The sequence below is a fragment of the Gopherus evgoodei genome, chromosome 3 (genome assembly GCF_007399415.2).
Source record: "Gopherus evgoodei ecotype Sinaloan lineage chromosome 3, rGopEvg1_v1.p, whole genome shotgun sequence".
NCBI lineage: Eukaryota > Metazoa > Chordata > Testudines > Testudinidae > Gopherus > Gopherus evgoodei.
This window is the reverse complement of record NC_044324.1, coordinates 10461674-10482323: the sequence shown is the minus strand read 5'-3', so window position 1 is coordinate 10482323 and position 20650 is coordinate 10461674. Positions and strand designations below refer to the sequence as shown.

Sequence of the window (20650 nt, the reverse complement as noted above, 5' to 3'; positions counted from 1 at the left end):
CAAAAAGCTGGGTTGCTGGGATCCACCTCCCCAGCCCTGCGCACATTGTAGGGAGCAGGAAGGTAAAACTGCCCAGCCTGCTGTACTGCTCCAGCCCCTTGGTGCAGGAATGCTGGGTGGCAGCCTCCTTTGCAGCCAGGACCACAGCCCTGGAGTGGGGAGAGCTGGAATTCACCCCTCGATTTCAGGCATTTCCATCATACTAGGCAGGGGAAACTGCTCTCTGGTTTGTAGGATGTCTCCGTCCAGGCACCTTGGGATCCTCCACAGGTAGTAAGAGTGCCACAGTCTCACCAGCCTTGCCTCCTTCCTCTGAGGTAGCTAAAGGATATGCTCCCCCCCCCCAATGCAGCCACCTCTGGAGTGGATGTGGCAGGTGCGTAACAGCCACACTACACAAGCACCGAGAAGGGGAAGTGAAGACTCATATCCCAGTTGAGTCACAGCCCAGTCCGGCCTAGCTAAGGTACGCCCCTGTCTCTCCCTGTCCGTTAGATTAGGTCTTATCTGCATCCACCCCACAGCAGAATTCAGGCTTTAATTCCAGAGCCATGAGCTGCAAAGGAGCCTGGGCCTGTTGGGATGGTTAACGATGCATAACACCTGCCTGGGGCCTGCAGCCGCCGTGTGTGAACTGCCCTCTTCATCTCAATGAGGCACTGACTCTAAAGCCTCACCCTGGTACTTCTGAGCGGGACTCGTCAGGTCCATAAGTGTCCTGGCCCGGCGACTGCATGTGCCAAGAGCAGGAGTGGGGCTGGCCCCAGCTCGTCCCCCCCATGCAGGGCTGCTGAATGGGGCAGGAACTCTGCTTTGCGAGCTGCATGCCCTCGCCACTGCTCTCCGCCTGCAGGCGGCCATGGAGCCATCTGCCTGCCTGCCTGCCTGGGCTGCGGGTGCCTCCTGGCAAGCAGGGTTGTGCTCAGCAGGGCTATCTGCAAGCTCTTCCTGCTGGGGCTGCCAGATGGGCCTCCCTCAGCGAGCAGCAGTGGGTGCAGGAAGAGAAAGGGTGGGGGGCTGGTGCTGGGAGGAGGAGGTGGTGCTCTGCAGGGCCTGGGGCTGGAGCTACAAGCCCCTTGCTCACTTAGCTTGTGCTGGGTGTCCCCAGAAGGGGTGGGGCAGGGGCTGGCGCAGCCTGGTTAGCCGGGCGGTGTCTGCCACCTCCTACCCTGCTCAGGGTGCAGCTCGGCGCTGCGACCCTGTCCCTAGAGCGTCCTAGTGTCCTAGACCTCTCCAGGCAGCCTCTGCTCCCTGCTGTGGCACAGACATCTGCTGGGGGGCGCAGATGTGACGAAGTGGGAATGTTCTTAATGTTTTCTCTGAATACTCTCTTGGTGCCTCAGTGTCCCCATGGCAGTTCTTAAGTATCTGGCAGAGCAAAGGGCCAGTGCACCTAAATGCCTGGCCCCCTGTCTCCTAGCAACTGATGGTCTGGGCCCCTCCCCTGCAAAGGTGCCAGCTGAAGGTGTTGGAGACAAAGGGATCAGGTGACCTCCTGGCCTGGGAAAGGAGCTGAGCAGAGGAGGAGGGGCTGGAGGGGGTTGTTAGTCTGGAGCTGGCTGGGGACAAGGAGTGAAGTGCAGATGTGGGGGTCTGGCTCACTGCCCCCCAGAATGGACCCGGCCGAGGGGTCCGGTTCGCTGTATCTACAAGCTCTGTGTTAGACCCTGTTCCTGTCATCGAATAAACCTCTGTGTTACTGGCTGGCTGAGAGTCACGTCTGACTGCAAAGTGGGGGTGCAGGACCTGGTGGCTTCCCCAGGACCCCGCTGGGGTGGACTCGCTGGGGGAAGCGCACGGAGGGGCAGAGGATGCTGGATGCTCCAAGGAGAGACCCAGGAGGTGAAGCTGTGTGAGCTTCTTGCCCTGAACAAGTCTGCTCCAAGGGAGAGGAGGCTCCCAAAGTCCTGCCTGGCTTGGCAGGGAGCAGTTCCAGAGCATTGCCTGGGGACTCCGTGACAGCAGAGCCTGGTGCCAATTGCTCCCTGTGATGGGCCTGCTGCACCTGTGCCCAGTAACTAAGCTCCTCTGGCAGCAAAGCACGGGCTGCCGCTGCAGGTGGCTGGGCACAGGGAACTCTGGTGCTTCTGCTGCCCAGGGACTGCAAACGCAGCCTGGAGCACAAGGCCTCCCTCCCAGCCCTCGGCTCCCCTTCTTCTGCTCTGGTTTGCACTGGCTGCTCCCCCCCTCCCAGCCCCTAGGCTCAAGCTTCACTGAACTGGCAGCTCGGAGCTCAGCAGAACCGACCCTGTGGGCAGCTGGGCCTGAGGGGCTGCCCATGGGGGTACTGCTCCGTTTGTGACCCGAGCTCTGGTTCCATGGGATGGGGGCTGGGGCCGGCCTTTCGGTGCAGCCTGGCTGGGCTGGAGGGACCTGGCAGCTGGTACGTAATGGGAAGGGAGGGGCTGGAGCCCGAGTCACTCCCCTGCCCTGCCCTCAGCTGGCCCTGTTCCTAGTCTGGTGTCCCCCACATCCCATTTCTGCTGCCGCCCCTTGATCCAGGGGTGCAGTGCCGGTAGAAGCGTGGACTGCTGCCCAGTGGGGTAACCGGCTCTCTCGCCCAGGCCCTGCTGCGTTAAAGCTGAACTCGGCTCCAGGGGGAAAGGCTCAGTAGGGTGCTGTCTAGGCTGGGACCCATCTAGTGCGACTTGGGGCAAAGCAAGTGGGCAGAGGTGGGGCCAGAGGCCCTGCACTGGGGCTGCTGCACCCGCCATGTGTGCAGAGCAAAGCTGCCTCTTTGTCTGCTGGCTGGGTAGTGTGTGTTGTGCCTGCAGCTGGTTTGCTGTGTTCCTCCTCAGCCTGTCCTGCTGCCCATCTCCCCCGTGTGGCGCTTCTGTTGGCTTGCTGGGCGGCTGAATGCCTCGAGTCCTTGGAGGCTGAGCAACAAAGAGCCCCTCTGCAGGCACCTCCCTGCCCTGGCTCTGTGGGGAGCTTGGGCCAAGGGCAGGGCTGCAGCCCCTCCTGCTGTGGGAGCAGAGCGGGAACAGTGGCTGGCTTCGTACTGCTGCTGGGCGGGGCAGGATGCAGGAGTCAGGCACCTTGGACCCCTTCTTGGGGTTTGCATCTCTCCCCTGTACCTGCCTTGCCTGCTGCCCTTTGTGCTGGCCGGGCTGCTGCTGGGGGAGGGACCCAGAGAGGGGTCCCCTCGGATCAACCGGGGCCTCCGCCTGCTGCAGTCTGTCTGCCCCAGCCCCTCGCCATAGTAACCGTGCATCTGGGGCCAGGCTGCTTTGTGCTCAACACAATGAGTGTGTGTCACATCGCAGGCTGTGTGCTGCAGATCCTGCGTAGCGGCTGGCCTGGGATGTGTCTGCCCCAGAGCAGGGAGCCTGCCCTCTGCCGGGTGGGCAGCACCAGGGCTAGGACAGGGGAGCTGCCAGCTCCTAGTGCAGCTTCTGGCCAGGATCTCACAGTTCAGCCCCTTTCCCCAGGCCCCAGCCCTGCGGCCTGGGGTGGGGTGGGGTGGGGTCCAAGCTCACAGTAATGTGCCTTTCAGGTGCAGACGATTCATGCAGGGCTGGTGGTACAGAGTCCTGCTGAGACGTCCACAGCTGTGATGACATGCACCTGGCTTAGTGGCCTGTAGCATTCATGTCCTGTCCTAAAGGTGCATGTGCTGGGGCCTGAGTGCAGGAGCCCTAATGCAAGGCCCAGGCAGCCCCCCCTCTGCCCCATGCGGTGCTGCTGTCTCTCAAGCCTGATCCATAGCCCCTTGTTCTTCCAGCCCTGCCAGTACCCATCTGCCCTGCCCTCGATGGTTGCAGAGCTGAGGCAGCCAGGGGGCTAGCTGGGCAGGGGAGGAGGGCAGCAGGCCTCACCCCCAGAGCAGGGGTGGGCAAACTATGGGCTGCATCCAGCCCACCAGCTGTCTTAATCTGGCCCTCGAGCTCCCGCTGGGGAGTGGGGTCTGGGGCTGCTCCATATGGCTCCCAGAAGCAGCGGCATGTCCCCCTCCTCCTACTCCTATGCATGGGGCAGCCAGGGGGCTCCACTCCTCACACTGCCCCCCCCCAAGCGCCACCCTGCATCTCCCATTGGCCAGGAACTGTGGCTAATGGGAGCTGCAGGGGCAGCAGCTCGCAGCAGAGCCACCTGGCTGTGCTTTCGCAGAGGAGCTGGAGGGGGGACATGCCGCTGCTTACGAGAGGCACTTGAGGTAAGCGCCGCCAGGAGCCTGCACCCCTGAGCCACCATCACTCCCTGTGCCCCAGCCCTGATCCCCCTCCTGCCCTCCAACCCCCTCAGTCCCAGCCTGGAGCACCCTCCCATACCCCAGAGCCCCCACTCCTGGCTGGAGCCCTCATCCTTCTCCCTGCCCTAGCCCAGAGCCCCCTCCCACCCCCAACCCCAATTTCGTGAGCATTCATGGCCCGCCATACAATTTCCATACCCAGGTGTGGCCCTCAGGCCAGCCACCCCCCCCAGCATGTTTGAGGGGTGGGTGATGGGTTTTGACGTGGCTCAGATACCGGAACCCTGTGTCCCTGTCCCCAGCCCCCCATGGGTGGGGAGCTGAGCTTCCCTTAGCCTGGGGCCGGGCAGAGCTCAGCTAAGCACTCTGAGCTGTTGTTACGCAGGCAGGGCTCTTTCCTCCGGGCTGGGCTGGCTCCATGCGGGGGTGGGATACATGTGCCACCAGTGTCCCTGCCGCGCAGCTGCAAAGGGATGAGAAGGAGCAGACCCTAAATTAGTCCAGATTAAGGACTTAGCAGGCACAGCAGCAGCAGGAGAGCTGTGAGCTGGGGTTGGGGCTGCCAGCACCTCGGCCTGCAGGAACTGGAGGAGACGCTGAGGGGGGTTGAAATCCAGCACTTCCCCTGTCCCCCAGAGAATGGCTTTCCTGCCAGCTGCTGCCAAGTCAGGGAGGTGGGTCCCTACCCATGAGAATGCCCCTTCCCTGACGGTGTGGCCAAGGTTCCCTCCCCCTGTCCCTTACTCACATGCACACTCGGGGGGAGAGGGGGAGTTTAAATCCAGATCAGTAACGGACTAGCCAGGGAGACCTGTGAACGGCTTTGCCTGCTCCTGCCATCTGCCCCTTCCCCTCTGTGGGGCTGTGTGCCTTGGGCGTAGAGCACCTCTCCTGCCCTGCCACAGGCTGCTGCCAGGGGTCATTCCCTGCACAGGCAGGTGCTAGCTCCGATTGCAGCGTGGCTGTGGCAATCCAGCCCGGTCCCCTGGGTTCATAGCTGCGTCCTGGGACCTCGTGCCACCTTGCTGCACGCTCAGTGTGCTCTTCTGCAGCTGCCTGCGAGCCTGGCCCAGTCTCCCCCTACCTCTCCAGGCAGAGCCTGGCTCTGGGAGTGCTGGCCAGGGGAGCTCTCTGCTCCCGGCGGTGCTGAAATGGAGCAGGGCTGCCAGCTGCAGTGCAGCCTGAGGGAGTTCCCAGAGTGGGCCAAGGCTAACCCATTTCCCTGGCCCCGGTGTCCCAGCTGGCCCCACCCAGCCCTGGGCTGGGAGCGGTGATTGTCAGGGCCCCTGCGCCCCGTTTCTCCTGCCTGGAATCCTAATGATGTCAGACTATTGCTAAGGAACTGACGATGTCATTTGTATGACATCACTGCATGGGCTAATGGGAGGAGACGAGGCTGGGACAGGCAGCTTGCTCAGAACGAGCAGGTGTGTTGGGAGCACTGAAGGCAGCTAGGTGCCAGAGCTTCAGCTGCTGGAATTGGGGTAGCTCCATTGAAGTCAGCAGAGCTGGGCTTGTCCTCCCGCAGTAGGCTGGTCCCTGTGAATTCAGCTGTCAGTGCATCATCTAGGGCCAGCTGCAGGAGCGTGGGACTCCGTTAATAGCGGGAGGGCAGGATGGAGAGTTGGAACTGGGGCAGTAGGGCAATGGGGTAGCAGGCCCCATTCAATGGCCCAAGCAGGGGGCCTGGACAAAGTGGCACTGGCCTGGGCTCTGCGAGGTTCCCTGCACTACAATGCTGTAGTGTTCACATGCTGCTGAAATGCAGGCGCTGGGGGACTGGACCTTGGCAGTGGTTCCCAACACACCTCGCCGTTGGGCGCTTCCCACCTTACGGGAGGTGGAAGACGGCAGATCTTGTTGGACCTGTGGAGGGACACAGGGAGGCGGGAGAGCTGCATGGGTGGAATGTGCCCAGGGCACAGTGCAGCACAGCCTGCCAGGGGTGAGCGAACTACCCAGGAGCAGGCAGCCTTAGCGAACATCTCATATGAGAGGTGGCCCTTTCCACCCGCAGGGCGCCCCAGCACCCTGGGAGGACCTTGGGAACAAGGGATTGCAGCTCAGACCCCCGCTGTCCCTTGGCTGAGTGGTGCCCTGGGTTGATCTCTTTCTCCTGCCTCCCTGAGACCTACCAGCGCCAGCCAAGCAGCTCAAGATCAGCCGGGGAGCTTTGGGGATTAGTGCAGGGCTGGGCGAGGACACAGCTAGGCGTTTGGGAGCTGAACTATGGGTGAGGAGTGGGCTGGGCAGGATTCTCCCCCGGCCCATCACACATGCATGCAAAGCCTCCTGCTGTGCCCACGGGACAGGCCCCAGACAGTCCCCCCATGTGCTGTTCCCCTAAGCACCAGGTGATAGGCTAATGGGTATCAGGTGCCAGGGTATCGGGCTAGCAGACACTTGACCAAATGGGTACTGGGCACCAGGGGTGTGGGCTAACAGGTGCCAAGGTGCTCGGTTAATAGGGAACAAGGCATTGGGCTAATGGGTGCCAGGCACTAACGGGCACCAGGGCATCAGGCTAATGGGTGCCACAGCTAATGGGCATAGGGCTAACGGACACCTGCTATGCCCTTCCTGGGTTCCCTCCCAGCTCTGCCAGTGCCCCTCAGCTCGGATGCGGGTCCTTACGTTGGTTCTAGCCCTGCCTCCCTGGGCATATCCCGTGGGGTGGGGGCCTCAGAAAGCGATAGGGCCTGTCCCCCTGCTAAGCCCCAGGGCAGGGTGGGTCTTCCAGGCACACTCATCAGGAACTCACTGCCCACCCTGCCGGATCGACATGGCGCTCGGCTCACCTGCCTGCTACAGCTGAGCAGAGACACAGCCCTGCTGGGCTTGGGCAAGGCTGGGGGGGCTGTAGTCCCTGTTCCTGGCCCCTGGGGCTGTCTGTGCATGCTCAGCTGGTGTCCGTGCAGCCTGGCTGGGGGTGGGGACAGTGCTGCTAGTCAGTGGAGGAGGATCTCCGCATACAACACTGCGAGGCTGGGGCTGGGAGGAGCAGACATGAGGGGTCTCTGATGTCACTGGGGAGTAGGGGGCTGCTCCGCTGTGGCTGCAAGGGGATCCCGGGCATGCAGAGGCCTTGGGACAGAAGCTGAGGGTGTGGGAATGGTGCTGGGGGGCAGGGAGTGATGCACAAGGAGGGAGGCATGCGGTGACCCACGGGGTCTGGCACTAGCTGGCAGACAGACCCAGGCGGGGGCCTGCCCTGGTGAATCGTCCGCCTGCCCAAGAGAATAAGTTGCAGGGAGCCATCTGGGAGGAGATGGGCAGGGAGCCAGGCCCCTGCTGCTCTGCCCCCCGCTGCCCCCGCACTGCTTGGGGCCGTGGCTCAGGCACAGGGTGGCAGCAGGGTGGGGCTGTAGGGAGCACACATGGCACGGGGAGGAAGGGTGCAGCCCCTTCTCTCTGAGCAGATTGTGTGTGTGTATTCCTCAGTCCTTGGAGTGGGAGCCGGGCAGTGCTTTGGGCCTGTACCAATGTTGTTCCTGGTCCATGCCCTGCCTGGCACCTGTTCGCTGCTCCAGCAACCATGCAGGGCCTGAGGTTCCCTGGCCCTCCCCATGTGGCAGGTGGGACCCAGGAAGGTGGCTGAGCTGTTCCCAGGGTCCCCTCCGGTGGGCATGACTGCATTTGGCAGCACTGGCTTCCCTCTTCCCATGTGGTGCCTGTTCCCCTGATTTGGCTGGTTCCAAAGTCCCTCCACCACCTCCAGCCTTGACTGACCTGCAGTGACGCCATTCGCAGTCGGGCTGCTGGGCACGCTGGCCAGACTGTGGTGGGGTTTGGAGCAGAGCCCCACAATGGTGCTGTGTGGGGCAGGGGCAGGCAGGGGCCCTTCATTGCTCCCTCCCAATGGGGGGCACGGTGAGGTCTCCCCCCCCCCGCCTGCAGGGCAGGAGGGCTCTTTCCATGTGCACCCGCCCAGTGGGGTGTGTCCATCACCCTGAGCTGGGGCTCCAAGCCAGCCTGCCTCCCTCTGGACAGGGCGAGGGCAGGCGAATCCATTGGCAAGCTGAAGCTCCAGCCGGCTGTGGAGCATCATGAGCAGCGCCTGGTACTGGTGCCCCGGAACTGCCCCAGCTGCCATCCCCGGGGAGGTGACAGACTTGGTTCTGACCTGAAAGCCCTACATGGACTGGTCCCCTTTCCCCCCGCCCCCGTGACAAGCAGCAGAGCGCCCTGGGCAGGAGAGGGAGCTGGTGGCAGGGCCTCCTCTGGGCTCCCTCCCCAGCCTGCCAGCCACCAGAGCCTGAGTGCCAGGCCTGGCTGCACCAGCGGTTCTGGGCCAGGCTGAGCTGGCTAGGCAGGGTTCTGGCCTGTGAACCAGGGGGCTTCCTTCAGGTGGTGACGTGTAGTGCACTGCCTGCAGGCTTAGGGGAGGGTGCTGCTGGTGGGGGGTTTGTAGACTAGCAGGGTGAGGCTGGTGTTGGATACCAGGGAGGTGGGGGACTCGGTGCCTGTGCATTGGGGCTGCTGAGATGAGTGAGGGTGTCTCTGTATGTGTGCATGTGCACACACGTTCAGGGTGTTTTGCTCAGGACTTAGGCCTGGCGCTTCCTGGGAGTGGCAATGGGAAACTGTCTGGAGGTTCACTCCCTCCCCTCCCCGTGACTTCCCTGGTGCTGCTGGAGCACAAACTGCCTGTGCCATGCGTGTGGGCTTCTGCTAGCTGGGCGCACGTGGCCGACAGGTGTGGCGGCTCCCAGTTCCTGTGGAAGGCTTACTCCATGGCCCACTGGGCCTCTTAGCAGCTGGGAGCAGGTTTGTTATAGAATATGAGGATTGGAAGAGACCTCAGAAGGTCATCTAGTCCGACCCCCTGCTCAAAGCAGGACCAACCCCAACTAAATCATCCCAGCCAGGGCTTTGTCAAGATGAGCCTTAAAAACCTCTAAGGAAGAAGATTCCATCACCTCCCTAGGGAACCCATTCCAGTGCTTCACCACCCTCCTAGTGAAATAGTGTTTCCTAATATCCAACCTAAACCTCCTCCAGTGCAACTTGAGACCATTGCTCCTTGTTCTGTCATCTGCCACCACTGAGAACAGCTGAGCTCCATCCTCTGTGGAGAACCTCCCTTCGGGTAGTTGAAGGTGTGACGATGCGGTTCTGGTGGGACCCAACTGAGAGTGCCAATTCAGGACCAATTGCTCAAACAGGGCAATTACAGCCCTAGGCTGGGGTTTTCCCACCTCTAAGGCAAACCAAACCAGCCAGACAAAAATGACTTCGGTTTCACCCCACTGGCTAACCACAAGTCACACAAGCAATTTCCTTAGACACTCCAGTCTCCCAGTGTCACCACCAGTCCCACTCGTCCTGGGGATGAATGGTTATGAAAACCAGCACCCCAGTAAAAGAAAAGGTTCTCTCGATCCCAAAGGGCCAAGCTCCAGACCCAGGTCAATATACACATTAGATCTTACCCACAAATCACGCTGTTGCCAATCCTTTAGAATCTAAAATCTAAAGGTTTATTCATAAAGGGAAAAAGGTAGAGATGAGAGCTAGAATTGGTTAAATGGAATCAATTACATACAGTAATGGCAAAGTTCTTAGTTCAGGCTTGTAGCAGTGATGGAGTAAACTGCAGGTTCAAATCAAGTCTCTGGAGAATATCCCCCGCTGGGATGGGTCATTCAGTCCTTTGTGCAGAGCTTCAGCTTGTAGCAAAGTCCCTCCAGAGGTCAGAAGCAGGACTGAAGACAAGATGGAGATGAGGCATCAGCCTTATATAGGCACTTCCAGGTGTAAGAACACTTCTTTGTTCTTACTGTGGAAAATTACAGCAAAATGGAGTTTGCAGTCACATGGGCCAGTTTCTGCACACCCTGCTGAGTCACAAGGCGATATCTGCCTCCTCTAAATGGGTCAGTTGTGTAGCTGATGGTCCTTAATGGGCCATCAAGCAGGCTAAGCAGAGCTAACACCCACTTGTCTGGGATCTCTCCCAGTAACACAGCACAAGTTTGAAATATAGACAGTATACAGCCAATATTCATAACTTCAACTACAAAATGGTACAGATATACAGACAGCATAATCATAATCCGTAACTCATAACTTGGTCTTGGACACCTTATATGAACCCATTTACATAAGATTTGGTGCCACTGCAGAACCTTGGTTGCAACCCATGTTCTATATGGTCCCAGTTCATGTTCTATATGGTCCCAGTTTATATCGATAACGTCACAGAAGGCTACTATCAAATCCTCCCTCACTCTTCTCTTCTGCAGACTAAACAAGCCCAGTTCTTTCAGCCTCTCCTCATAAGTCATGTGCCTCAGCCCCCTAATCCTTTTTGTTGCCCTCCGCTGGACTCTCTCCAATTTGTCCACATCCTTTTTGTAGTGAGGGGACCAAGACTGGATGCATTACTCAAGATGTGGCCTCACCAGTGCCAAATACAGGGGAATAATCACTTCCCTCGATCTGCTGGCAATGCTCCTACTAATACAGCCCAAAATGCCGTTAACCTTGGCAACAAGGGCACACTGTTGACTAATATCCAGCTTCTCGTCCAGTGTAATCCCCAGGTCCTTTTCTGCAGAACTGCTGCTTAGCCAGATGGTCCCTAGCCTGTAGCGGTGCATGGGATTCTTCTATCCTAAGTGCAGGACTCTGCACTTTGTCCTTGTTGAACCTCATCAGGTTTCTTTTGGCCCAGTCCTGCAATTTGTCTAGGTCATTCTGGACCCTCTCCCTACCCTCCAGCATCTAACTCTCCCCCGCAGCTTAGTATCATCCGCGAACTTGCTGAGGGTGCAATCCAGCCCATTGTTCAGATCATTAATGAACAAAAGCCATTGAACAAAACTGGCCCCGGGACCGACCCCTGGGACACTCCGCTTGATACCAGCTGCCAACTAGACATCGAGCTGTTGATCACTACCCATTGAGCCTGACGATCTAGCCAGCTTTCTATCCACCTTACAGTCCATTCATTCAATCCATACTTTTTTAACTTGCTGGCAAGAATTCTGTGGGAGACCGTATCAAACCCTTTGCAAAAATCAAGATACATCATGTCCACTGCTTCCCCCATATTCACAGAGCCAGTTATCTCATCATAGAAGGCAATCAGGTTGGTCAAACATGACTTGCCCTTGGTGAATCCATGTTGACTCTTCCTGATCACCTTCCTCTCCTCCAAGTGCTTCACAATGGATTCCTTGAGGACCTGCTCCATGATTTTTCCAGGGACTGAGGTAAGGCTGACTGGCCTGTAGTTCCCCGGATTCTCCTTTTTCCCTTTTTTAAAGCCAGGCATTATATTTGCCTTTTTCCAATCATCCGGGACCTCCCCCAATCACCACGAGTTTCAAAGATCATGGCCAATGGCTCTGCAATCACATCAACCAACTCCCTCAGCACCCTCGGATGAAGTGCATCTGGCCCCATGGACTTGTGCACGTCCAGCTTTTCTAAATAGTCCCGAACCTGGTCTTTCAGCACTGAGGGCTGCTCGTCTCCTCCCCACACTGGGCTGCCCAGTGCAGCAGTCTGGGAGCTGACCTTGTCTGTGAAAACCAAGGCAAAAAAAGCATTGAGTATATTAGCTTTTTCCACATCACCTGTCACTGTTGTCTCCCCCATTCAGTAAGGGTCCCACACTTCCCCTGGCCGTCATCTTGTTGCTAACATACCTGTAGAAACCCTTCTTGTTATCCTTCACATCCCTTGCTAGCTGGAACTCCAATTGTGCCTTGGCCTTCCTGATTACACCCCTGTGTGCTCAAGCAATATTTTTATACTCCTCCCTAGTCATCTGTCCAAGTTTCCACTTCTTGTAAGCTTCCTTTTTGTGCTTATGCTCACCAAAGATTTCATTGTTAAGCCAAGCTGGTCGCCTGCCATATTTGCTATTATTTCTGCACATCGGGTTGGCTTGTTCCTCTGCCCTCAGTAAGGCTTTTTAAAAATACTGCCAGCCCTCCTGGACTCCTTGCCCCCTCATATCAGCCTCCCAGGGGATCCTGCCCTTCAGTTCCCTGAGGGAGTCAGTCTGCTTTTCTGAAGTCCGTTTTCTGTTGCTCTCCTTTCTTCCTGTTGTCAGGATCCTGAACTCGACCATCTCATGGTCACTGCTGCCCAGGTTGCCACCCACTTCTTCTTCCTCTACTAACTCTTCTCTGTTTGTGAGCAGCAGGTCAAGAGGAACACAGCCCCTAGTTCGTTTCTCCAGCACTTGCACCAGGAAGTTGTCCCCAGCACTCTCCAAAAACTTCCCGGATTGTCTGTGCACCGCTGCATTGCTCTCCCAGCAGATATCAGGGTGACTGAAGTCCTGCATGAGAACCAGGATCTGCAATCTGGAAACTTCTGTTAGTTGTCTGAAGAAAGCCTCATCCACCTCATCCCCCTGGTCTGGAGTCTATAGCACATGCCCACCATGACATCACCCTTGTTGCTCTGACCTCTAAACTTTAACCCAAAGACTCTCCGCAGGCTTTTCTGCAGTTTCATACTTGAGCTCTGAATAATCATACTGCTGTTTTACATACGGTGCAACTCCTCCACCTTTTCGCCCGTGCCTGTCCTTCCTGAACCGTTCATACCCATCCAGGACAGTACTCCAGTCATGTGAGTTACCCAACCAAGTCTCAGTTATTCCAATCACATCATAGTTCCTTGACTATGCCAGGACTGCCAATTCTTCCTGTTTGTTTCCCAGGCTTCTTGCATTCATGTACAGGCACCTAAGATAACTAGCCGATTGCCCTGCTTTCTCATTATGAATCATGAGGCCTCCACTCTTGCACTTTCCTGCTTGTGCTTCCTCCCAATATCCCATTTCCCCACTTACCTCAGGGCTTTGGTCTCCTTCCCCCGGTGAACCTAGTTTAAAGCTCTCCTCACTAGGCTAGCCAGCCTGCTTGCAGAGATGCTCTTCCTGCTCTTCGTTAGGTGGAGCCCGTCTCTGCCTAGCACTTCTCCTCCTCCTTGGAACACCATCCCATGGTCGAAGAATCCAAAGCCTTCTCTCCGACACCACCTACGTAGCCACCTCCACAATTCGATGGCCCCTACCTGGGTCTTTTCCTTCAACTTTATTATAAAGAAACAAGTAAAAGAAGCACCTCTGTAAAATCAGGATGGAAGGTAATTTTACAGGGTAATAAGATTTAAAACACAGAGGATTCCCCTCTAGGCAAAATTTCAAAGTTACAAAAAAACAGGAATAAACCTCCCTCTTAGTATAGGGAAAATTCACAAGCTAAAACAAAAGATAACCTAACACGTTTCCTTGCTATTACTTACTATTTTTGTAAGCTTGGATGCTTATTTCAGGTAGGGTTTTAGGAGATGTTTTTTCCTGCCCTGGTCCCACTCTGTCCGAGAGAGAACACAAAGAAAGAGAGCACAGAAACCTCCCCCCACAGATTTGAAAGGATCTTCTTCCCTTATTGGTCCTTTTGGTTAGGTGCCAAACAGGTTATTTGAGTTTCTTAACCCCTTACAGGTAAGGGAGGGATTTTATGGTACCCTTAGCTGTATGGTTATGACAGGGAGTCCAGCTGCTCTGGGACCATCTTTGCAGCCCCTACCTCTAACTGTGCAGGGAGCCAGCCAGATGACACCTCCTGGCCTGGCCATGCTTGTGTGTGTGTGGGGGGAGGGGGGGGCAGCGTTCCACACTCTGCCTGGGCTTCAGCCAGTGCCTGTGGCCTGCTCCAGCTTGCTTGGCCCTGTCCTGGCTGAAATGGGAGCAGCAGGCTGGCCCCTCGCTGGGCTGACTAGCCAGAACCCCCTGCTGCGTTGCAGAGACAGACCCACTCCTGGGTAAGGCACTAGCCTATAACTCAGGAGAGCAGGATTCAATCCCCAGCTGTCCAGGCCCTGCCCTACCCTGCCGCACAGGGGCTGTGAGGAGAAAGACATTGCAGACTGAGCGATGCTCAGGTACTGCAGTGCTGGGGGCTATAGATGTGCCTAAATTCATAGGACAAGACAGAACAACCAGAGCCACTTACTGTAGGTCCTTGAAAAAACTCGTTTTTCCTTCCCTCCTGTCTGGCCATTGACCCCATGCCCATCACCTGGGTGTCTGAGCACCTTCGCACTGCCTCTCCCCAGAGCAGTGCCCGGATCAGGGCGAGCAGGTGATCAAACAAGCCCCACAGAGCCACAGGCTGCGACCTGGGGCCCAGCCGGGTTTGCCGAGGGCAGGACAATGCCCATTGCTCAGCCCAATGTTAAACGCCCTGCCGCTCTGACCAGCGTGACTCAGAAGTCCCTCTCCTGTCCCCCACAGGCTGCTCTGGTCGGAGGGACGACCATGGTCATTGGCCACGTGCTGCCTGACAGGGAGACCTCCCTCCTGGACGCCTACGAGAAGTGCCGGAGCCTGGCCGACCCCAAGGTCTGCTGTGACTACGCCCTGCACATGGGCATCACCTGGTGGGCCCCCAAGGTAAGCAGGGACCCTGGTGCTTGGGCTGGGGAGGGGCCAGTGGCCAGGCTGCAGGGGCTTGTGCTGCATGCCTGCACCTCCCCTTCTGTCCCATCCCTGTTACTGTCTGCATTGCACTGGCAGCTCCTGGCCAGCCGTTCACAGTGACGGGAACCCTGAAAACATGCCCAGGGGCTTACTCCAAACGGCTGAGTTCTTTCCTCCAGTTGGCACGGGACCCCGGCTGCCTCGCGACTGCCCCACCGAGATCCCCCGCTGGGGACGGGCACTGTGGCAGTGGCTGCTGGCTCTGCAGAGCTGGGCTGGGGATAACTTCCGGATGGACCAATGCATTTGGACAGAGGCTGGTTCATGGGGTGGCCACGAGCTGGGACAGCCCAGGCCTGAGCTGTGGCATGTGTCCCAGGGCCAGAGCGACCCCCTGGCAGTCCCAAGGTGAGCAGCTCCTCTGCCAGGACCCTGCCTAACAGCAAGGGGGCTGCAGTGCCCCCGATGCCACTGGGGGAGGGTGTGCAGGGCCGGCTGGGGAGTCCCAGACCCCGTGGGAGGGTGTGCCAAGGTGTATGAGCAAGTGAGGCCCTGAGCGAGGAGAACAGCTGCCGGAGCCAGTGCTGCCTGCCGCCCTGACCAGCCTGCTGTGTGGGTTGTTTTGTATGCACCCCCTGCCCCTCCTCCAGCCCTGGCTCTGCTCTGAGCTGTCTGTACCCGCTGCTAACCTCACCCAGCAGCAGACGCTAACGCAGCAGCCATGGGCTGCTCAGCCGGCCCCAGCGTCGCAAGTGTACGCTGTGCTCTCCACACCCTGCTGGCCCCGGCACAGGCGGCAGGACGCTGACCCCAGGCCCCATGTGCTCCTGGCGTCAGTGGAGTCTGGGAATGCCCAGCATGGAGTGACCCAGTGAGCCCTGGACCTGAGGTAGAACCATGCGCCCACATGTTGGTGCTGCCAGGCTGCAGCCTGGCCTTCGCCAGCTCCCTCCAGCCCCAGATTCCCAGTCCTTCGTCTGCCCCTCTGTGCTGGGTGGCTGCTGGATCTCCCATGGGCCTTTGCATGAGCTGGGCTTGAGGTGCAGTCTGTTTCCCTCTGCCCCAGAGCAGGCTGCATGCCAGGGCTGCCCCAGCGCTGGGCCTTCCTGTTTAGGACCTTCTCCAGCCATAGCTCTCAGCTGCTCTGTCACTGCGCCTCCCTCTCTGCCCCTAGGTAGCTAGCACAGTGCTCACGGGCATTGCCGATATGCCAGCCCCAGCTGGGGGTGCCCCAGCCGCAGCTCCCCCAGTATGGGAGCATAGGGTTCTCGGGGGGCAGACCTGTCCCCTGGGCTGCTGCTCAGGGCCCCAGCGGTTCTGCACTTGCGATCACAAGCCCAGGGCTCCTGCTGCCCCGCCCAGGCCGGGGCCCGCGCTGACATGCCCTAGGTCAGAGGTTCTCAACCCTTTTCTTTCTGAGGCCTCCCTAACATGCTATAAAAACTCCACGCCCCCCCTGTGCCACAACAGCTGGTTTTCTGTATATAAAACCCAGGGCTGGCATTAGGGGGTACCAAACAGGGCAGTTGCCTGGGGCCCCATGCCACAGTGGCCCCCATGAAGCTACGTTGCTCAGGCTTCGGCTTCAGCCCCAGGTAGGGGGGCTCAGGGCCCTGGGCTTCAGCTTTCTGCCCTGGGCCCCAGCGAATCTAATGCTGGCCCTGCTTGGAGGCCCCCATGAAACCTGCTCGAGGCCCCCTAGGGAACCCCAGGCCCTGGTTGAGAACCACTGCCCGATGTCCTCCTGTGGCAGCTGCTGGAGCGGCTTGCTGCTGGCGCTGGGCCTGAGTTGGTTGGTTTGTCTGTGTGCCAGTCTGCATACGACTGGCTCTCCCGCACACCCTAGGTCCTCCTGTGGCAGCTGCTGGCACTGGGCCCGGGCGCGGCCAGTGTCTGGCCCCCCTAGCCTGGTGGCACACTTCATCTTGCTAGGGGGCATGTGGAGGGATGGGTTGTGCTCTGCATGTGGGGGCCCAGTCCTGTGGGAGCATGCCCAGCCCCACGGCACAGGCGCTGGCCTGGCCATGCCTATCCTTCACCCGGCAGGTGAAGTCGGAGATGGAGAGCCTGGTGCGGGAGAAGGGGGTGAACTCCTTCCAGATGTTCATGACCTACAAGGACCTGTACATGCTGCGGGACAGCGAGCTCTACCAAGTCTTCCTCGCCTGCAAGGACATTGGCGCCATTGCCCGGGTGCACGCTGAGAACGGGGAGCTGGTGGCAGAGGTGAGCATACGTGGGCTGCGTCGGGGCAGATGCCACCGAGGATTGGGGCTGGAGAGCTGGGGGCTCTTGGTGAGCTCGTGCTGAGAAATGTACCTGGGACAGGCAGAGCCCTTCACCCGGGGGCAGGTCCCCCCCGCGAGGAAGCCGTGCAGCAGGGACGGTTGGAGAGCCGGGCAGCCCAGGGACCAGATGAATGTGGTGGAGAGCCCAGCTAGCATGGGGCTGCCCATAACAGTCCTGCCAGGCATAGGGGAGCCAGCTCCCAGCCAGCCCCCCGTTGTCTGAAAGCAGCCCAGGCTGCCTGTGGGGCCAGGTAGGGCATTGTTGGGGTGGGGGTGGGGGCTGTGGTTCAAGGCAGTCTGTGCCCACTCAGACTGGCCTGGGCCCTTCTCACTAACTCCCTGTTCCCACCCAGGGTGCGAAGGAGGCACTGGATTTGGGCATCACGGGACCAGAGGGAATCGAGATCAGCCGACCGGAGGAGGTGAGGCCTGATCTGGGCTCCCCTGCCCTCTCTGTGGGAGGCAGCAGGCAGGACCCTTAGCTAGGGGTTCCCATTGCTCCCCCTGGGGCCCCATCCTGGCTAGACCAGCCCTTCTGGGTTTGCTGGCAGCTCTCCGCTCTCCCAGCCACCCCTCAGCGCTCAGCTCCCACTGGGCGCTGCCATGGAGTGTGCCAGGCGCGCTAGCCCAAAGGCCACCCGAGCGCAGGCTCCCCACGGCCTGGGACGCTCCAGCTAACGTGGCCCCATGTGGTACCGTTCCAGCCACACCACTTCTGGTAGCGGGCCCTGGCGGCCCACCCCTCCTGTGCCTGGACGAGCTATGTCCATGAGCTGCAGCACGGCTCAGTGTCTGGCCCTGCACCCCTCTTCCTGGGACCCACAGTGACTCTCAGCCAGCCAGTAAAACAGAAGGTTTATTGGACAACAGGAACACAGGTTACAGCAGAGCTTGCAGGCACAGTCAGGACCCCTCCACCGAGTCCTTCTGGGCTTTCAGGGTGCTTGGATCCTAGCTAGGATACCCTGAATTCCGCCCACACAGCCCCAAGCCCAAACTCAAACTGCTTCCCTCCTGCCACTCCCTTCCTTTGTTCCCCTTCCCGGGCAAAGGTGTTGACCTTTCCCCTCCCTTACCTAGCTCAGGTTACAGGCCCTGGCATCGTCCATCCCCTAAAGTCCTCCCCTGCTCTCCCACTCCCCACACAGACAGTCCCTACTGCATCACATCTCTCCCCCCTTCGAGACTGAACTGAGCGGGGTCACTCTGCCCAGTGACCTGGGGAAGTTCAGGGTCCCCTCTCCGGGACAACGCATCCGCTGTCAGGTTGGCACTTCCCTTCACATGGACCACGTCCATGTCATAGTCCTGCAGGAGCAGGCTCCACCTCAGGAGCTTGGCGTTTGCTCCTTTCATCTGGTGCAGCCAGGTCAGGGGAGAGTGGTTGGTGTACACAGTGAAGTGTCGCCCAAAGAGATATGGCTCTAGTTTCTTAAGGGCCCACGCCATGGCCAGGCATTCCTTCTCGATGGCCGCGTAGCTTTGTTCCCGCGGTAGCAGCTTCTTACTCTGGTACACGATGGGGTGTCTCTCCCCCTTTTCATCCTCCTGCATTAACACTGCCCCCAGTCCCGTGTCTGAGGCATCAGTGAACACCATAAAGGGTTTGTCAAAATCTGGGTTTGCCAGAACTGGGCCACTAACCAGAGCCTCCTTCAATGCCCGGAAAGCCTCCTGGCACTGCTCAGTCCAGATCACCTTGTCGGGCTTCCCCTTTTTGCACAGTTCAGTGATGGGGCCGGCTATGGCACTAAAGTGGGGCACGAACCTTCGATAGTACCCCGCCATCCCAATAAAGGCCTGGACCTGCTTTTTGGTTTGGGGAGCAGGCCAGTCTCTGATCACCTCCACCTTGGCTGGTTCCGGCTTCAGGCAGCCGCTCCCCACCCGATGGCCCAGGTAAGATACTTCAGCCATCCCCACCTTGCACTTCTCAGCCTTTACTGTTAACCCAGCCTTTCGGAGTCGGTCTAGGACTTGTTTAACCTGGGACATGTGGTCCTCCCAGGTCTGGCTGAAGACGCAGATGTCGTCAATATATGCCACGGCAAAATTCTCCATCCCCCTCAGTAGCTGATCCACCAGGCGCTGGAAGGTGGCCGGCGATCCCTTGAGGCCGAAGGGCAGGGTCAGAAACTCATAGAGCCCCAGAGGGGTGATAAAGGCCGATTTCAGCCTGGCATCTGCGTCCAGCGGCACTTGCCAGTAGCCTTTGGTAAGATCCATAGTGGTGAGGTACCGAGCACCTCCCAGCTTGTCTAGGAGCTCGTCAGGCCTGGGCATAGGGTAGGCATCAGATACGGTGATGGCATTGAGCTTTCGATAGTCCACACAGAACCGGATTGACCCATCCTTCTTGGGGACCAGCACCACTGGCGAGGCCCAAGGGCTGGAAGACAGCTGGATCACCCCCAAAGCCAGCATGTCCCTGACCTCTCTTTCAAGATCCTGGGCAGTTTTACCAGTGACCCGAAAAGGGGAGCATCTTATAGGGGCATGTGACCCGGTCTCCACCCGGTGGACAGTCAAATTAGTGCGTCCAGGCTGGTTGGAAAACAGCTGTCGGTATAGATGCAGCACCCCTCTGATCTCAGCGTGCTGGCCCGGGGTCAGCTGATCAGAGAGGGGAATCGCCTCCAGGGGGGAACCCGCTTTGGTCCCAGGGAATAGATCTACTAAGGGGTCATCTCCCTGCCCCTCCCAATGTCCACACACGGCCAACACCACATTCCCCCTGTCATAGTATGGTTTCATCATGTTCACATTGTACACCCGACGGTGATGTGCCCGGTTTGACAGCTCCACCACATAGTTTGCCTCATTCAGTTGCTTGATAACCTTGAAGGGCCCTTCCCAGGCAGCCTGGAGTTTGTTTCTCCTCACGGGGATAAGAACCATCACCTGATCCCCGGTGGCGAAGGCACGGGCTCGTGCTGTGCGGTCATACCAGACCTTCTGCCTCCTCTGGGCTCGGGCCAGATTCTCCCTGGCCAGGCCCATGAGCTCGGCCAGTCTTTCCCGGAAGGTCAGGACATACTCCACCACTGACTCTCCCTCGGGAGCGGCCTTCCCCTCCCATTCGTCCCTCATCAGGTCTAGGGGCCCCCTTACCCGCCTTCCATACAACAGTTCGAAAGGTGAAAACCCGGTAGATTCCTGGGGTACCTCCCTGTACGCAAACAGCAGGTGAGGTAAGTGCTTGTCCCAATCTTGCGGATGCTGGTTCATGAATGTTTTTAGCATCGTCTTCAGCGTCCCGTTGAACCTTTCTACCAGCCCGTTGGACTGGGGGTGATACGCTGAGGCCCAGTTGTGCTGGACCCCACATTTCTGCCATAAGGACCGGAGCAGGGCCGACATGAAGTTGGACCCCTGGTCCGTTAAGACCTCCTTGGGGAACCCCACCCGGCTGAAAATTGTCAGCAGCGCATCTGCCACTGTGTCTGCTTCGATAGAGGACAAGGCCACCGCCTCGGGGTAGCGAGTGGCAAAATCCACCACCACTAGGATGTATTTCTTCCCTGACCGGGTCGTCTTGCTGAGGGGTCCCACTATGTCCATGGCCACCTTCTGGAAAGGTTTTTCTATGATGGGTAAAGGCCTCAAAGCCGCTTTCCCCTTGTCCCGGGCCTTCCCCACCCTCTGGCAGGGGTCACAGGATTGGCAGTACTGTCGGACATGGGTAAAGACCCCAGGCCAGTAAAAGTTCTGTAGCAGCCT

General features: G+C 58.7%; 1 protein-coding gene across 4 annotated transcripts in view; it reads left to right on the top strand.

Moving 5' to 3' along the window:
• Positions 1 to 20650, top strand: part of DPYSL5 (dihydropyrimidinase like 5) — a 117890-nt gene that overhangs the window by 45484 nt on the left and 51756 nt on the right. For all 4 annotated transcript variants that reach the window (XM_030555045.1, XM_030555047.1, XM_030555044.1 and 1 more), the window contains exons 3-5: positions 14457 to 14615; positions 16689 to 16868; positions 17284 to 17352. In XM_030555045.1, the coding sequence (XP_030410905.1) occupies positions 14457 to 14615; positions 16689 to 16868; positions 17284 to 17352 (408 nt within the window). The remainder of the gene's footprint in view (positions 1 to 14456; positions 14616 to 16688; positions 16869 to 17283; positions 17353 to 20650) is intronic.